Source organism: Nerophis lumbriciformis, linkage group LG17 (genome assembly GCF_033978685.3).
Source record: "Nerophis lumbriciformis linkage group LG17, RoL_Nlum_v2.1, whole genome shotgun sequence".
Lineage (NCBI taxonomy): Eukaryota > Metazoa > Chordata > Actinopteri > Syngnathiformes > Syngnathidae > Nerophis > Nerophis lumbriciformis.
The window spans coordinates 31,392,064-31,409,920 of NC_084564.2; the positions used below are offsets into that span (position 1 = coordinate 31,392,064).

A 17,857-nucleotide genomic window follows, 5' to 3' on the forward strand; every position below is an offset into this window, starting at 1 on the left:
TGCGGACACTGTATCGATCCGTTGTAGTGAAGAAGGAGCTGAGCTGGAAGGCAAAGCTCTCGATTTACCGGTCGATCTACGTTCCCATCCTTACCTATGGTCATGAGCTTTGGGTCATGACCGAAAGGACAAGATCACGGGTACAAGCAGCCGAAATGAGTTTCCTCCGTCGAGTGGCGGGGCTCTCCCTTAGAGATAGGGTGAGAAGCTCTGTCATTCGGGGGGAGCTCAAAGTAAAGCCGCTGCTCCTCCACATCGAGAGGAGCCAGATGAGGTGGTTCGGGCATCTGGTCAGGATGCCACCCGAACGCCTCCCTAGGAAGGTGTTTCGGGCACGTCCGACCGGTAGGAGGCCGCGGGGAAGACCCAGGACACGCTGGGAAGACTATCTCTCCCGGCTGGCCTGGGAACGCCTCGGGATCCCCCGGGAGGAGCTGGACGAAGTGGCTGGGGAGAGGGAAGTCTGGGCTTCCCTGCTTAAGCTGCTGCCCCCGCGACCCGACCTCGGATAAGCGGAAGAAGATGGATGGATGGATGGATATATCACAACTGATGGTCCCAACCCCATTGATAAAGCAATATATTCCACTAATCAACCCTGATAAGGCACACCTGTGAAGTGAAAACCATTTCTTGAAGTTCATGGAGAGAATACCAAGAGTGTGCAAAGCCGTAATCCAAGCAAAAGGTGCTATTTTGAAGAAACTAGAATATAAAATATGTTTTCAGTTATTTCACCTTTTTTACATAACTCCACGTGTTCATTCATAGCTTTGATGTGACAATCCACAATGTAAATAGTCATGAAAATAAAGATTGAATGAGGAGAAGGTGTGTCTAAACTTTTGGCCTGTACTGTATATTATATTATAGAGAGTAAAGTCACTGTGCCGCACTTTGCAAGGTGCTGGTTTATCCTGTGCAGGGTTGTGGGGAAGCTGGAGCCTATCACATCAACTACACCTTGGTAAGGTCACCAGACATCCTCTTCCAGTCTACTGCTGAAAGATACCAAATAAAAATGAACTTGGACTGAAAACGTGGTCAGTGTATGGATCATTTTAGGACCTCATGGAGACAAAGCAACAACCAAAATGACACAGTCTCTGCATCTCATCAGAGACTGGTTTCTCTCGACAACATGAGGTCGTTAAATGAAGATGAAGATGTAATCCTGTCAGGTTGTGTGAAACCACGCAGGAGAGATTGTCTCCCTCTCCTTTTCCAGATGTGCACTCGCCAGATGTGCGGTTCCAGCTAACTCTCATTGCAAGCAGACACTGCTGGCAGCGTGTCGCGTCCCAGCTCCCATTTAACGAGGCGTTGGAAAGCGGAAACGCAGGCGGGCCGACATGGGAAGACCCGTGAAGATGGTCCAAGAACGAGTTCGACACTAAACAGTGTAGTTTTTAGGTCTCAGGAACTGGCCTGTCGCAGCCTGGGGAGCTCTGCGAGGGAGCGCGAGCCAGAAAAGTGATTTGTTTACTAGGCCCTCTTTTATCTGAGGAAAGAAAGAAGCAAAGACCCTCATAAGAGTTTATGGGGTTATATTTCACTGTCTGACACCATGGAAGTGCTGCTACTACACTTGAGTAGACTCCATCCCAATGCAGCATCATGTCCAACTCACTCAGATCTTCACCAGGATTCAAAATAAGGGCGATAAAAGTGTGAGAAAAATGAAACCATGTGCACTAGAATAGTCTCTCCTGTAATGTGCCATCTTGGACGGGCTGGAGGCGCTTGACCTTTCTGCTGGTGAAGGAAAGGGAGTCCAGAACTGCACCAAAACCAGATCCCTCTGGGTTTTCTGTGCAAGAACAAGAACATTTCAGTCAAATGTTACATATATACAGTACACGCCAAAATACAACTTCTCCTCATTCAATGTGTTTTCTTTATTTCCATGACTATTTACATTGTAGATTGTCACATCAAAACTATGAATGAACACATGTGGAGTTATGTACTTAACTAAAAAAAGGTGAAATAACTGAAAACATGTTTTATGTTCTAGTTTCTTCAAAATAGTCACCCTTTGCTCTGATTATTGTTTTGCACACTCTTGGCATTTTCTCCATGAGCTTCAAGCACACTTGTGAAGTGAAAACCATTTCAGGTGACTACCTCTTGAAGCTCATGGAGAGAATGCAAAGAGTGTGCCATAGTAACTAATTAGATGACCATAGTAACACATTATATGACCATAGTAACTAATTAGATAACCATAGTAACTCATTAGATGACCATAGTAACTCATTAGATGACCATAGTAACTCATTAGATGACCATAGTAACTAATTAGATGACCATTGTTACTATGGTCATCTAATTAGTTACTATGGCATAGTAACTAATTAGATGACCATAGTAACTAATTACATTACCATAGTAACTAATTAGATGACTATAGTAACTAATTAGATGGCCATAGTAACTAATTAGATGACCATAGTAAATAATTAGATGATCATAGTAACTAATTATATTACCATAGTAACTAATTAGATGACTATAGTAACTAATTAGATGACCATAGTAACTAATTAGATGACCATAGTAACAAGTAGGGATGTCCGATAATTATAGATGTCCGATAATATCGGCAGGCCGATATATGCGTAAAAATGTAATATCGGAAATTATCGGTATCGTTTTTTTTAATTATCGGTATCGTTTTTTTAAATTTTAGTTTTTTTAATTAAATCAACATAAAAAACACAAGATACACTTACAATTAGTGCACCAACCCAAAAAAACCTCCCTCCCCTATTTACACTCATTCACACAAAGGGTTGTTTCTTTCTGTTATTAATATTCTGGTTCCTACATTATATATCAATATATATCAATACAGTCTGCAAGGGATACAGTCCGTAAGCACACATGATTGTGCGTGCTGCTGGTCCACTAATAGTACTAACCCTTAACAGTTAATTTGACTAATTTTCATTAATTACTAGTTTCTATGTAACTGTTTTTATATTGTTTTACTTTCTTTTTTATTCAAGAAAATGTTTTTAATGTATTTATCTTATTTTATTATTATTTTTTAAAAGTACCTTATCTTCACCATACCTGGTTGTCCAAATTAGGCATAATAATGTGTTAATTCCACGACTGTATGTATCGGTTGATATCGGTATCGGTAATTAAAGAGTTGGACAACATCGGAATATCGGATATCGGATATCGGCAAAAAGCCATTATCGGACATCCCTACCGATAACGGCTTTTTGCCGATATCCTATATTCCGATATGAAGGTCCGTAATATCATGGCTTACGTGCAGTGATTTGTCCGGATTCTCTGAACCTTTTGATGATATTATGGAGCGTAGATGGTGAAATCCCTAAATTCCTTGCAATAGCTTGTTGAGAAATGTTGTTCTTAAACAATTTGCTCACGCATTTATCGGATATCGGCAAAAAGCCATTATCGGACATCCCTACCGCTAACGGCTTTTTGCCGATATCCTATATTCCAATATTGTCCAACTCTTTGATTACCGATACCGATATCAACCGATACAGATATCAAAAGCCATTATCGGACATCCCTACCGATAACAGCTTTTTGCCGATATCCTATATTCCGATATTGTCCAACTCTTTAATTACCGATACCGATATCAACCGATACCGATATCAAAAACCATTATCGGACATCCCTACCGATAATGGCTTTTTGCCGATATCCGATATTGTCCAACTCTTTAATTACCAATACCGATATCAACCGATACCGATATCAACCGATACCGATATATACAGTCGTGGAATTAACACATTATTATGCCAAATTTGGACAACCAGGTATGGTGACAATAAGGTCCTAAAAATTAATAAAATTAAAAAAATTAAAAAATTTAAAACATTTTCTTGAATAAAAAAGAAAGTAAAACAATATAAATACAGTTACATAGAAACTAGTAATTAATGAACATTTGTAAAATTAACTGTTAAAGGTACTATTAGTGGACCAGCAGCACGCACAATCATGTGTGCTTACGGACTGTATCCCTTGCAGACTGTATTGATATATATTGATATATAATGTAGGAACCAGAATATTAATAACAGAAAGAAACAACCCTTTTGTGTGAATGAGTGTAAATGGGGGAGGGAGGTTTTTTGGGTTGGTGCACTAATTGTAAGTGTATCTTGTGTTTTTTATGTTGATTTAATAATAAAATTAAAAAAAAAACATTACCGATAATAAAAAAACGATACCGATATTGTCCGATATTACATTTTAAAGCAATTATCGGCCGATATTATGGGACATCTCTAGTAACTAGTATATCATGCAGATTATAAGCATTGAATAGTTGAAGATTTACGGTAATTAGAAAACATGACTGCACATCATAATGGCAGCTACACTTTACATCTTAAACATCTAAATAAATGACTTTTGGAATGTCCGGCGGGCCAGATGGAAAAGCTTCACGGGCCGCATGTGGCCCCCGGGCCTTAATTTGCCCAGGTCTGTTCTATAAGGTCTACAAATGAAAGCCCTACTCAAGATGTGCCTGACAAGCCTGAAGGCATCATCCATATATTCATATCCATACCTGAGCGGGATGACAAGAAGAAAGTTCGCATTTTGTGTATTTATGAAACTTTTTAAAACGATGTTATAGAGCTAACGATATCATGAGTTGTGTTTTCCCCGTATTGCATGTGTTCTGGCGGTGTGGGTGTGTTTCAGAAGCTGTGTTGTTTTGTGCTCACCATGAATGCCTATCATGTGCTCCAGGATCAAAAGCCTCTCTGCCAGGATCTTCAGGGCCTCCCTGAGCTGTGGCACCGCCTCTGCCTAGAAACCAAACAATACATTTACTGGGGAACATGTTGCATGAAGGCAGCATGCGACACGTCTTACCTCATCTAGACCTTCACCTGGCTCTCCTTTAGGCCCTGCCGGCCCCTGTGAATAAAAACACAACCATCTGGTCTTCAATGTCTTCTTTTTATTCTACAAAACCCAAAAGCAGTGAAGTTGTCACGTTGCGTAAATGGTAATTAAAAAGAGAATACAATGATTTGCAAATCCCTTCCAACTTATATTCAATTGAATAGACTGCAAAGACAAAATATTTAACGATCGAACTGGAAAACTTTATTTTTTGCAAATATTAGCTCATTAGGAATTTGATGCCTGCAACATGTTTCAAAAAAGCTGGCGCAAGTGGCAAAAAAGACTGAGAAAGTTGAGGAATGCTCATCAAACACTTATTTGGAACATCCCACGGGTGAACAGGCTAATTGGGAACAGGTGGGTGCCATGATTGGGTATAAAAGCAGCTTCCATGAAATGCTCAGTCATTCACAAACAAGGATGGGGCGAGGGTCACCACTTTGTCAACAAATGCGTGAGCAAATTGTTTAAGAACAACATTTCTCAACAAGCTGTTGCAAGGAATTTAGGGATTTCACCATCTACGCTCCATAATATCATCAAAAGGTTCAGAGAATCCGGACAAATCACTGCACGTAAGCCATGATATTACGGACCTTCGATCCTTCAGGCGGCACTGCATCAAAAAATGACATCAGTGTGTAAAGGATATCACCACATGGGCTCAGGAACACTTCAGAAACTCACTGTCAGTAACTACAGTTGGTCTCTACATCTGTAAGTGCAAGTTAAAACTTTACTATACAAAGCCAAAGCCATTTATCAACAACACCCAGAAACGCCGTCGGCTTCGCTGGGCCTGAGCTCATCTAAGATGGACTGATACAAAGTGGAAAAGTGTTCAGTGGTCTGACGAGTTCACATTTCAAACCGTTTTTGGAAATTGTGGACGTCGTGTCCTCCGGACCAAAGAGGAAAAGAACCATCCGGATTGTTCTAGGCGCAATGTTGAAAAGCCAGCATCTGTGATGGTATGGGGGTGTATTAGTGCCCAAGACATGGGTAACTTACACACCTGTGAAGGCACCATTAATGCTGAAAGGTACATACAGGTTTTGGAGCAACATCTAAGCAACGTTATCATGGACGCCCCTGCTTATTTCAGCAAGACAATGCCAAGCCACGTGTTACAACAGCGTGGCTTTATAGTAAAAGAGTGTACGTACTAGACTGGCCTGCCTGCAGTCCAGACATTGAAAATGTGTGGTGCAATATGAAGGCTAAAATATCAGAAGGGAGACTGTTGAACAACTTAATCTGTACATCAAGCAAGAATGGGAAATAATTCCACTTCAAAAATGTGTCTCCTCAGTTACCAAACCTTTACTGAGTGTTGTTGAAAGGAAAGGCCATGTAACACAGTGGTAAAAATGCCCCTGTGCCAACTTTTTTGCAATGTGTTGCTGCTATTAAATTCTAAGTTCATGATTATTTGCCAAAAAAAAATGAAGTTTCTCAGTGTGTACATCAAATATCTTGCCTTTGCAGTCTATTCAATTGAATATAAGTTGAAAAGGATTTGCAAATCATTGTATTCTCTTTTTATTTACCATTTACACAACGTTACAACTTCACTGGTTTTGGGTTTCACCAAGTACTACCTCATAAAACACTTACCTAGTACCACCACAATGACCAACATCAAAACACAGTAGCATAGTATGCCTGAATATTAATTACAAACCAGGCGGAGGTTTTAACAAGTACAAACCCCGTTTCCGTATGAGTTGGGAAATTGTGTTGGATGTAAATATAAACAGAATACAATGATTTGCAAATCCTTTTCAACCCATATTCAATTGAATGCACTACAAAGACAAGATATTTGATGTTCAAACTCATAAACTTTTTTTTTTGTTGCAAATAATAATTAGAATTTCATGGCTGCAACACGTGCCAAAGTAGCTGGGAAAGGGCATGTTCACCACTGTGTTACATGGCCTTTCCTTTTAACAACACTCAGTAAACGTTTGGGAACTGAGGAGACACATTTTTTAAGCTTCTCAGGTGGAATTCTTTCCCATTCTTGCTTGATGTACAGCTTAAGTTGCTCAACAGTCCGGGGGTCTCACTTGTGGTATTTTAGGCTTCATAATGCGCCACACATTTTTAATGGGAGACAGGTCTGGACTACAGGCAGGCCAGTCTAGTACCCGCACTCTTTTACTATGAAGCCACGTTGATGTAACACGTGGCTTGGCATCATCTTGCTGAAATAAGCAGGGGCGTCCATGGTAACGTTGCTTGGATGGCAACATATGTTGCTCCAAAACCTGTATGTACCTTTCAGCATTAATGGCGCCTTCACAGATATGTAAGTTACACATGTCTTGGGCACTAATACACCCCCATACCATCACAGATGCTGGCTTTTCAACTTTGCGCCTAGAACAATCCGGATGGTTCTTTTCCTCTTTGGTCCGGAGGACACGACGTCCACAGTTTCCAAAAACAATTTGAAATGTGGACTCGTCAGACCACAGAACACTTTTCCACTTTAAATCAGTCCATCTTAGATTAGCTCAGGCCCAGCGAAGCCGACAGCGTTTCTGGGTGTTGTTGATAAACGGTTTTCGCCTTGCATAGGAGAGTTTTAACTTGCACTTACAGATGTAGCGACCAACTGTAGTTACTGACAGTGGGTTTCTGAAGTGTTCCTGAGCCCATGCGGTGATATCCTTTACACACTGATGCCGCTTGTTGATGCAGTACAGCCTGAGGGATCGAAGGTCACAGGCTTAGCTGCTTACGTGCAGTGATTTCTCCAGATTCTCTGAACCCTTTGATGATATTACGGACCGTAGATGGTGAAATCCCTAAATTCCTTGCAATAGCTGGTTGAGAAAGGTTTTTCTTAAACTGTTCAACAATTTGCTCACGCATTTGTTGACAAAGTGGTGACCCTCGCCCCATCCTTGTTTGTGAATGACTGAGCATTTCATGGAATCTACTTTTATACCCAATCATGGCACCCACCTGTTCCCAATTTGCCTGTTCACCTGTGGGATGTTTCAAATAAATGTTTGATGAGCATTCCTCAACTTTATCAGTATTTATTGCCACCTTTCCCAACTTCTAAAGTTAATGATTATTTGCAAAAAAAAAAGTTTATCAGTTTGAACATCAAATATGTTGTCTTTGTAGCATATTCAACTGAATATGGGTTGAAAATGATTTGCAAATCATTGTATTCCGTTTATATTTACATCTAACACAATTTCCCAACTCATATGGAAACGGGGTTTGTATATGTAACAATAATGTTGTTGTGGCTTGTGCAACCCTTTGAGACACTCGTGATTTAGGGCTATATAAATAAACTTTGATTGATTGATTGATAATAGTTTTGGCCAGTGCGACATTACACACAGTTTGAACAGTCACACTGTGTTTGAATATTTAATGAGGTAATTGTTTGGCATACCACCAGATGGAGCCCGCATAGCACGTACCCCAGTTTGAGAGTTTCTGCTGTTTACATACTCACAGCCAGGCCTTGATCGCCTCTTGCTCCTGGAGGCCCCTAATGGAGGAAGAACAGAGAGCAAATATTTCATCTCACATGCTCCTCTTCAGCAGACATCTTGTCTTAAATCATTGTCAGGGATCAGCTTTAAAGGCCGAGGCACATAGACTAGAGGGGACCAGGCATTAGCGAGGCCTGGCCTTGGCCGAGAGTACAGAGGGGAGGATTAGTCATGGACTGGAGTCTTTGAAGCCCAGCCACTCCACCTTTAATGCCTTTTAAGATCGCATTACACATTTTGACTGTTCATCATTGTTCTGCCATCAAAAACTAAAAAAATTAGCAATTAAAAAAATGGTCTCACCCTTTCCCCCGCGTCTCCTTTAGGTCCAACAATCCCAGGTGTTCCCTGGTCGCCTTCCTTGCCCTGAGTTCAGTCCAACAGATGAACACATGTTCATGATGAGAATCGTCTATATTTTTATAGGATCAATATCCAGAGTGGCATGATGCTCACATCTTGACCCGGCATGCCTGGAATCCCTGCAGGTCCTGTTGGTCCAGGAGGCCCTGAATAATGGTTCACCACATATACGGCATCACTTACAGAGGAGACTTGGCTCAAGGTTGCAGTAAATACAGAATGTATTGCAAGCCTACACCGCTTTGTGTGTCTGCAGCTTTAATGCTCATGAACTGTGTTTGTCTTCACTTTTTACCCTCTGACTGAGCGCTTGCCCAACATAATAGATCAGTGATCACATACAACAACGTGACATTATGGAGTAGCGGAGGACACTAGCATAGCTACACTATATTGCCAAAAGTATTTGGCCACCCATCCAAATGATGAGAATGAGGTGTCCTAATTAAAGGTGTATAAAATCAAGCACTTCGGCATGGAGACTTTTAGGGAAAGTAAATTACTTTTATCATTAATTATGATCCTGATTTCTGGTTATGTTAGGCCAGCAGAGAAGTCCTTGCTGGCCCTGACGACACACCACTGGAGCTCACGTACACTATATTGCCAAAAGTATTTGGCCACTTGCCTTGACTCACATATGAACTTGAAGTGCTATCCCGTTCCTAACCCATAGGGTTCAATATGACCTTTTGCAGCTATTACAGCTTCAACTCTACTGGGAAGGCTGTCCACAAGGTTGCAGAGTGTTTTTATAGCAATTTTCCACCATTCTTCCAAAAGCGCATTGGTGAGGTCTCACACTGATGTCGGTGGAGAAGGCCTGGCTCTCAGTCTCCTTTCTAATTCATCTCAAAGGTGTTTATATCGGGTTCAGGTCAGGACTCTGTGCAGGCCAGTCAAGTTCATCCACACCAGACTCTGTCATCCATGTTTTCATGGACCTTGCTTTGTGCACTGGTGCACAGTCATGTTGGAAGAGGAAGGGGCCCGCTCCAAACTGTTTCCCACAAGGTTGGGCGCATGGAATTGTCCAAAATGTTTTGGTATCCTGGGGCATTCAAAGTTCCTTTCCCTAGAAGTAAGGGGCCAAGCCCAACTCCTGAAAAACAACAGCACACCATAATTCCTCCTCCACCAAATGTTACACTCCTAGTACTTGGTGGCTGACTTTCAGTTTTTCCCAAACTCTTCCATTTTCTTATAATAAAGCCCACAGTAGACTTTGGAATATTTAGGAGCGAGGACATTTCACGACTGGATTTGTTGCACAGGTGGCATCCTGTGACAGTTCCACGCTGGAAATCACTGAGAGCGGCCCATTCTTTCACAAATGTTTGTTTTCATATTCTCTTCATGTCATACTAAGCTCCTTCTAGTGCTGTTGTTTTTAGGTTATATCGTTTTTATCCAATCAGAATTCAGCTAGCTTATGTTGCCATGCTGTACAAATCTGCCTTCAGAATCAACAATGTGTGTGCACTGTAAGTGAATGGGCACATACAGTTGATAGATAATTGCCATAGCCAATCAGATCAGGAGTTGTTGTCAGTAAGGCCTTCTTGATGGCCTCACATTGAACGTGATACTTACGCCTCCTGTGATCGGTACCGTTAGCAGGTGAATTTGAGAACACATACAGTTGATAGACAGTTGCGATGGCCAATCAGATCACAAGTTGTTGACAGTAGCCTATCTAGGTAGCCTGATGTTAACGAGACTGTGATTGGATACTCACTTGTCATTCCAAAGTGAGTATCCAATCACAAGTTTCAATTTAGCAGGAAGTGTTGACCCACAGAGAAGGAAAACCAAATGTTGATTAGGTGGAAGATATATATTTGCAAGGCCATTTTGAAGAAGAATATTTAAAGAGAAACTACATCTTGTGAGACCATGTCGGCCGACACCGGAAGCTAGCTCAGCTGTTCTGGCGGTGAAATGGGGGAAATGCCTGCCACAGGCGCCACTTCCACTCGAATAAGTCGACGACGAGGGTTACCACTGGCTTATACGGCGTCGAATAGGTCCTACTAATTGTTGAGTTGAAATATTTTATTTTTTTCACTTTGTATAGGTTTTTTGCCATTTTAATTTTGACAGTAGCACATAAGTGTTGTTTTAATTGCTGATGCATTTTAATTGTTTTTTAAATGCGCCAGAAAATAACCCGTTTTGTACACTGTTGGTTTGCTTCAATGGCCAGTAAATGTATTTCTGTATAGTATTTCTCCAGCAATGGTCATGTGGTGACATAAATGATGGTATTTTGAGAGGTAATCATTGAAGTCGGACATCACTGAAGGCCTAGGTGGGAAACTGGTGAGCTACAGTGTTAACATTACACTCTAAAACTAAATGATTCAACTTATAGCTCCAATTTCTGTAGCTGACTGACAGATAGTTGTCAAGCTATTTAAAAAAATATATTATTAGAATGATTGTTTTTTTTTTACAAAAGTAAAACATGAAAGTTGTTTTTTCCTTCATGACACAATGAAAAGCCACAATTTCAAAAGTGAGCGATTGAGTAACTTCTTTCAAAGGGTTAACGGAACGTCATTAAAAAGTCAATTTTGCATAAAGGTGGCTTTTAACACCATGACATAAAACTGCATTTCATTGTGTTCATAGATGCTTTGTGTTTAACATTCTATGCCAATAAAGCTAATTTTGATTCATTCCAATCCAGGAGCAATATCTAGTTCAGGGGTCTGCAACCTTTACATGTTTCTGCCTCTTCTACTAAAGAAAAATAGTACAGAGCTGCAGAATGTACCGCAGCTTATAAATTTCTAAAGGTTCACCTTTTATATTTTACAGGAAAAGCAATCTGTCCATGTTTAATTAAACGTGTTTTCCTTTTCTCTTTTAGGAGAAATATAATCTTAGAGAATTTTTTTATTTACAAACCCCGTTTCCATATGATTTGGGAAATCGTGTTAGATATAAATATAAACGTAATACAATGATTTGCAAATAATTTTCAACCCATATTCAGTTGAATATGCTACAAAGACAACATATTTGATGTTCAAACTGATAAACATTTTTTTTTTTTGCAAATAATCATTAACTTTAGAATTTGATGCCAGCAACACGTGACAAAGAAGTTGGGAAAGGTGGCAATAAATACTGATAAAGTTGAGGAATGCTCATCAAACACTTATTTGGAACATCCCACAGGTGTGCAGGCTAATTGGGAACAGGTGGGTGCCATGATTGGGTATAAAAACAGCTTCCCAAAAAATGTTCAGTCTTTCACAAGAAAGGATGGGGCGAGGTACACCCCTTTGTCCACAACTGCATGAGCAAATAGTCAAACAGTTTAAGAACAACGTTCCTCAAAGTGCAATTGCAAGAAATTTAGGGATTTCAACATCGGTCCATAATATCATCAAAAGGTTCAGAGAATCTGGAGAAATCACTCCACGTAAGCGGCATGGCCGGAAACCAACATTGAATGACCGTGACCTTCGACCCCTCAGACGGCACTGTATCAAAAACCGACATCAATCTCTAAAGGATATCACCACATGGGCTCAGGAACACTTCAGAAAACCACTGTCACTAAATACAGTTCGTCGCTACATCTGTAAGTGCAAGTTAAAGCTCTACTATGCAAAGCGAAAGCCATTTATCAACAACATCCAGAAACGCCGCCGGCTTCTCTGGGCCCGAGATCATCTAAGATGGACTCATGCAAAGTGGAAAAGTGTTCTGTGGTCTGACGAGTCCACATTTCAAATTGTTTTTGGAAATATTCGACATTGTGTCATCCGGACCAAAGGGGAAGCGAACCATCCAGACTGTTATCGACGCAAAGTTCAAAAGCCAGCATCTGTGATGGTGTGGGGGTGCATTAGTGCCCAAGGCATGGGTATCTTACACATCTGTGAAGGTACCATTAATGCTGAAAGGTACATACAGGTTTTGGAACAACATATGCTGCCATCTAAGCGCCGTCTTTTTCATGGACGCCCCTGCTTATTTCAGCAAGACAATGCCAAGCCACATTCAGCACGTGTTACAACAGCATGGTTTCGTAAAAAAAGAGTGCGGGTACTTTCCTGGCCCGCCTGCAGTACAGACCTGTCTCCCATCGAAAATGTGTGGCGCATTATGAAGCGTAAAATACGACAGCGGAGACCCCGGACTGTTGAACGACTGAAGCTCTACATAAAACAAGAATGGGAAAGAATTCCACTTTCAAAGCTTCAACAATTAGTTTCCTCAGTTCCCAATCATTTATTGAGTGTTGTTAAATGAAAAGGTGATGTAACACAGTGGTGAACATGCCCTTTCCCAACTACGTTGGCACGTGTTGCAGCCATGAAATTCTAAGTCAATTATTATTTGCAAAAAAAAAAAAAAAAGTCATGAGTTTGAACATCAAATATCTTGTCTTTGTAGTGCATTCAATTGAATATGGGTTGAAAAGGATTTGCAAATCATTGTATTCCGTTTACATCTAACACAATTTCCCAACTCATATGGAAACGAGGTTTGTAAAACATTTGTATGCACGTACAACTCTTAAGACCTTCAGTATATCAGTATGTGGAATTAAATGATGGAATGGACTAAGCAAAGAAATCAAACAATGTACTAAGATGATCCACTTCAAGAAACTCTTCAAACTTAAAGTGTTTACAAAGTACGTTTGTACAAAGAAGAAGAACCATGATAAACATTCTGAATTTATTTCATCCATCCATTCATTTTCTAGATCATCTTATTTCTCTCACCATATGAAATATAACTTACTTCTTTAATTATTATTTATTTATTTATTTTTATTGTGATTACCTATGGAGTATATTGTGAATAAATTGAGAACAGGAAGTGAGTTTTAGCAACTGCTATGTAAAGCAAAAGGGGTCAGTTTAAATAAGCTCTGCTTTTTCCTACTCCTTTTCCAACATGTTGAATAGAGAAACTGGAAATTGTGATGCATCATGTTGTATGCATGCATGTGTGATGGATCATGTTGTATGCATGCATGTGTGATGTATCATGTTGTATGCATGCATGTGTGATGTATCATGTTGTATGCATGCGTGTGTGATGTATTGTGTTGTATGCATGCATGTGTGATGTATCATGTTGTATGCATGTGTGTGTGTGATGTATCGTGTTGTATGCATGCATGTGTGATGTATCATGTTGTATGCATGCATGTGTGATGTATCATGTTGTATGCATGCATGTTCCAAATAAATTCAAACTTAACTCAAGTATTCAAAGAAGCTGAACTGAACACACAGGCTTCAAGTCTTTTTAACTTGCGTTCAAGACTCAGCCTTTGTGCATTAACGGCCTCACAGACAGTCGCAAATTTTAGAACTGTTTTTAAAAATGCAAACATTTCTCACTCTGGGGGTAAAACAAAATCTCAGGCAGCCACATCAAGAGCCTGAGGTTGCAGAACCCTGAGATTCTAGTTGATACAGCTTTCCGACTGTCAAGTGTACCTAATGTTTTGGCTGAGGGATGTTGTTTGTACCTGGGGGTCCACTGGGACCAGCTGGACCAGGAGGGCCAACTGGATGGATGCGGTCTTCCTCTGGGAAAGAAGCGCAAAACAGACAATTGAAAATCCACATTGTGTAAGAGGTGGTCAGACACGCAGTTTCGGACACATGCAACATTGGCTTTAATGCACATGTTACACCTCAAACTGTTGTTGCTACAATGGGCTATTGATAAGCTGTTATTCAAACAACATATTTTCTAATCAACATCATTCAAAATGTGATGAAAGAACACCAAAACCCTCGGGGTAATACCGTGACCCTTAAATAATTGTATGATGCATGTTTTATGATGTTTTACAATCCTATTATCACAGAATATGGATTATGCACGCTGCATGTGGTTCCAGTGATGCTTGCAGTGTAGTATTTCATTGTTTGCAGTCCTTTTCTTTCTTGTTTTTAAGTCGGCAGTGCAGGTATAGTACTTTATACACACCCATTCTTGTATTTCTTACCTTCTTGAGACCTCTGAAAAATGCCTACCTCTTTAGGACCACCCTTTCTAGATATATAAAGATTTGTATTTACAACATTAATAATATATACATACTATGTAAATATAAAAAAGATAAGCTTTTTTTTAGTTAATTTTTTATTTTATTTTATTTTATTTTTTTATTGGTTTTTAATCTTCATTATTTATTTCCAAGTTATTACAGTATGTCTCTATATACATAGTTATTTATTTTTATTAATTTTGACCAAATGGGGCGCATTTCAATTTCTTAAACACATTTTTGTATTAGTTACCTTCTTGAAACCTACGAAAAAGGCCTACCTCTTTAGGACCACCCTTTGTTGGTATATAAATATTTGTATTTACAACATTAATAATATATACATACGATGTAAATATAAAAAAGGTAAGCTTTTAGTAACATTTTTATTTTATTTTATTTATTTTTTAATTCGTTTTTAATCTTCATTATTTATTTCCAAGTTATTACAGTATGTCTCTATATACATATTTATTTATTTTTATTAATTTTGGCCAAAGGGGGCGCATTTCAATGTCTTAAACACATTTTTGTATTTGTTACCTTCTTGAGACCTCCGAAAAAGGCCTACCTCTTTAGGACCACCCTTTGTTGGTATATAAATATTTGTATTTACAACATTAATAATATATACATACGATGTAAATATAAAAAAGGTAAGCTTTTAGTAACATTTTTATTTTATTTTATTTATTTTTTAATTCGTTTTTAATCTTCATTATTTATTTCCAAGTTATTACAGTATGTCTCTATATACATATTTATTTATTTTTATTAATTTTGGCCAAAGGGGGCGCATTTCAATGTCTTAAACACATTTTTGTATTTGTTACCTTCTTGAGACCTCCGAAAAAGGCCTACCTCTTTAGGACCACCCTTTGTAGGTATATAAATATTTGTATTTACAACATTAATAACATATACATACTATGCAAATATAAAAAGGTAAGCTTTTCGGTAATTTTTTATTTTTTGTTTGAAATTGGTTTTTAATCTTCATTATTTACTTCAAATTATTACAGTATGTCTCTAAATACATATTTATTTATTTTTTTTAATTAATTTTAGCCAAAGGGGGCGCATTTCAATGTCTTAAACACATTTTTGTATTTGTTACCTTTTGAGACCTCCGAAAAAGGCCTACCTCTTTAGGACTACCCTTTGTAGGTATATAAATATTTGTATTTACAACATTAATAACATATACATACTATGCAAATATAAAAAAGGTAAGCGTTTAGGTAATTTTTAATTTTTTTAATTTTTTGTTTGAAATTGGTTTTTAATCTTCATTATTTACTTCAAATTATTACAGTATGTCTCTATATACATATTTATTTATTTTTATTAATTTTGGCCAAAGGGGTGCATTTCAATTTCTTACACACATTCTTGTATTTGTTACCTTTTTGAGATCTGAGAAAAATGCCTACCTCTTTAGGACCACCCTTTCTAGGTATATAAAGATTTGTATTTACAACATTAATAATATATACATACTATGCAAATATAAAAAAGGAAAGCTTTTAGTTAATTTTTAAAATGTTTTATTTGGTAGTTTTTAAAATGTTTTATTTTAATTAGTATGACTCTATATACATATTTATTGTATTTTTTTAATCAATTTTGGCCAAAGGGGGCGCATTTCAATTTCTTACACACACACTTGTTATGTTGGCCAGAGGGGGAGCACTTCAAATTTTGACACACACACTTGTTATTTCATATGTTGACCAGAGGGGGAGCCCTTTTAAAAGCGACACACAGTCAATTGGAAAAATCCCTCCTTTTTGGGCCCACCCTCATTTTGATAGAATTCACCACCAGGGGGTGCAAATGAGACATTCTCCATTAGATGCAATGTTATTGGGACCACGATTTATGTCATCACTGTTCACACCTCCTCATATGGAAGATACTTTTCCTTCTTCATGTCTCAAGAAGGGTAGAAATACAAGAACACACACACACACACACACACACACACACACACACACACACACACACACACACACACACACACACACACACACACACACACACACACACACACACACACACACACACACAAACCTAATCCAGGTGTGTCACATTTCATCCCAGATGAGTTGACTAATCCCTAAACCTCAGCTCACTAACTATTATGTTGTGCAACCAACTGCATGGATGAGTGACACAAAAGAACAAGACAAAAAAAAAACTGTCCAATGGTTTCCTTTCCCGCCCCACCCAAGTATTGTACAGAACTCTTTAAACAAAACTGAGGGAGGAAAGGAAAACCTTTTTCAAGTCTATATACGGTAAGAGTGATTGACAAGCAGCAGCAGGATGAGCCCAAGCAGCTGCCATTAAATGGACTATTAAAGACACTTAGACACGGTCTGTTTTCACAGAGGTGGAAACCGTGCCTTGTTCACAGCGTGTGAGATGTGTTAAAGAAAGCTTGTAAGAGGAAGAAAAAAAAAACCAACACGGCCACACTCCCACTTGCTTTCCACTTATTAAGCATATGCTGGCAATCTCAGCCCGCCCCATGTTGAGACAACACTGTTACATTATGGCTAACGTCCACAGAATAAAAAAGGAAGAAGCAGATTTTCCTCTGGAACTAATTTCCCCATGCTCTAACCTGCGCCCTGGCCAAGGAACTTCACATGAGTGGCAGCCCGTCTCCTCCCCGGCTGGCCCAGGGCCACAGTCTCTTCCCCGAAATGCACACTGTTGTGCTGACAGCTAACAAATTAGGGCCGATTTACAGCCGGTTGCTTCTCCCCTCCCCCCCCTGGGCTAACATGGTCCCACAGACCCAAATCTGCATTGTTCCAGACCCGCAGTCACGGTTGTGGGAGCACAGAGGCAAACACTGCTTCGTGGGAGCCAGAGTGTGCATCATGGGTGTCTGCTGCCTCTCAGTGGACACAGTCAAAAGGTCCATACTGCAGAAAAGGGCTGGCCAAGAATAAGATAGAAAGACTAGATTTGAGAAAAAAAATACTAATGAAATGATCTG

General features: G+C 39.3%; 1 protein-coding gene across 3 annotated transcripts in view; it reads right to left on the minus strand.

Annotated features, from left to right (window-relative positions):
• Positions 1-331: 331 nt before the first annotated feature.
• col26a1 (collagen, type XXVI, alpha 1) overlaps positions 332-17,857 on the minus strand; it is a 99,133-nt gene continuing 81,607 nt past the window's right edge. For all 3 annotated transcript variants that reach the window (XM_061973076.2, XM_061973075.2, XM_061973074.2), the window contains 7 exons: positions 14,320-14,379; positions 8,907-8,959; positions 8,754-8,816; positions 8,411-8,446; positions 4,888-4,932; positions 4,737-4,821; positions 332-1,810 (listed from right to left, as the gene is read on the minus strand). In XM_061973076.2, coding sequence (XP_061829060.1) covers positions 1,695-1,810; positions 4,737-4,821; positions 4,888-4,932; positions 8,411-8,446; positions 8,754-8,816; positions 8,907-8,959; positions 14,320-14,379 — 458 coding nt within the window. In that variant the 3' untranslated portion in view covers positions 332-1,694. The remainder of the gene's footprint in view (positions 1,811-4,736; positions 4,822-4,887; positions 4,933-8,410; positions 8,447-8,753; positions 8,817-8,906; positions 8,960-14,319; positions 14,380-17,857) is intronic.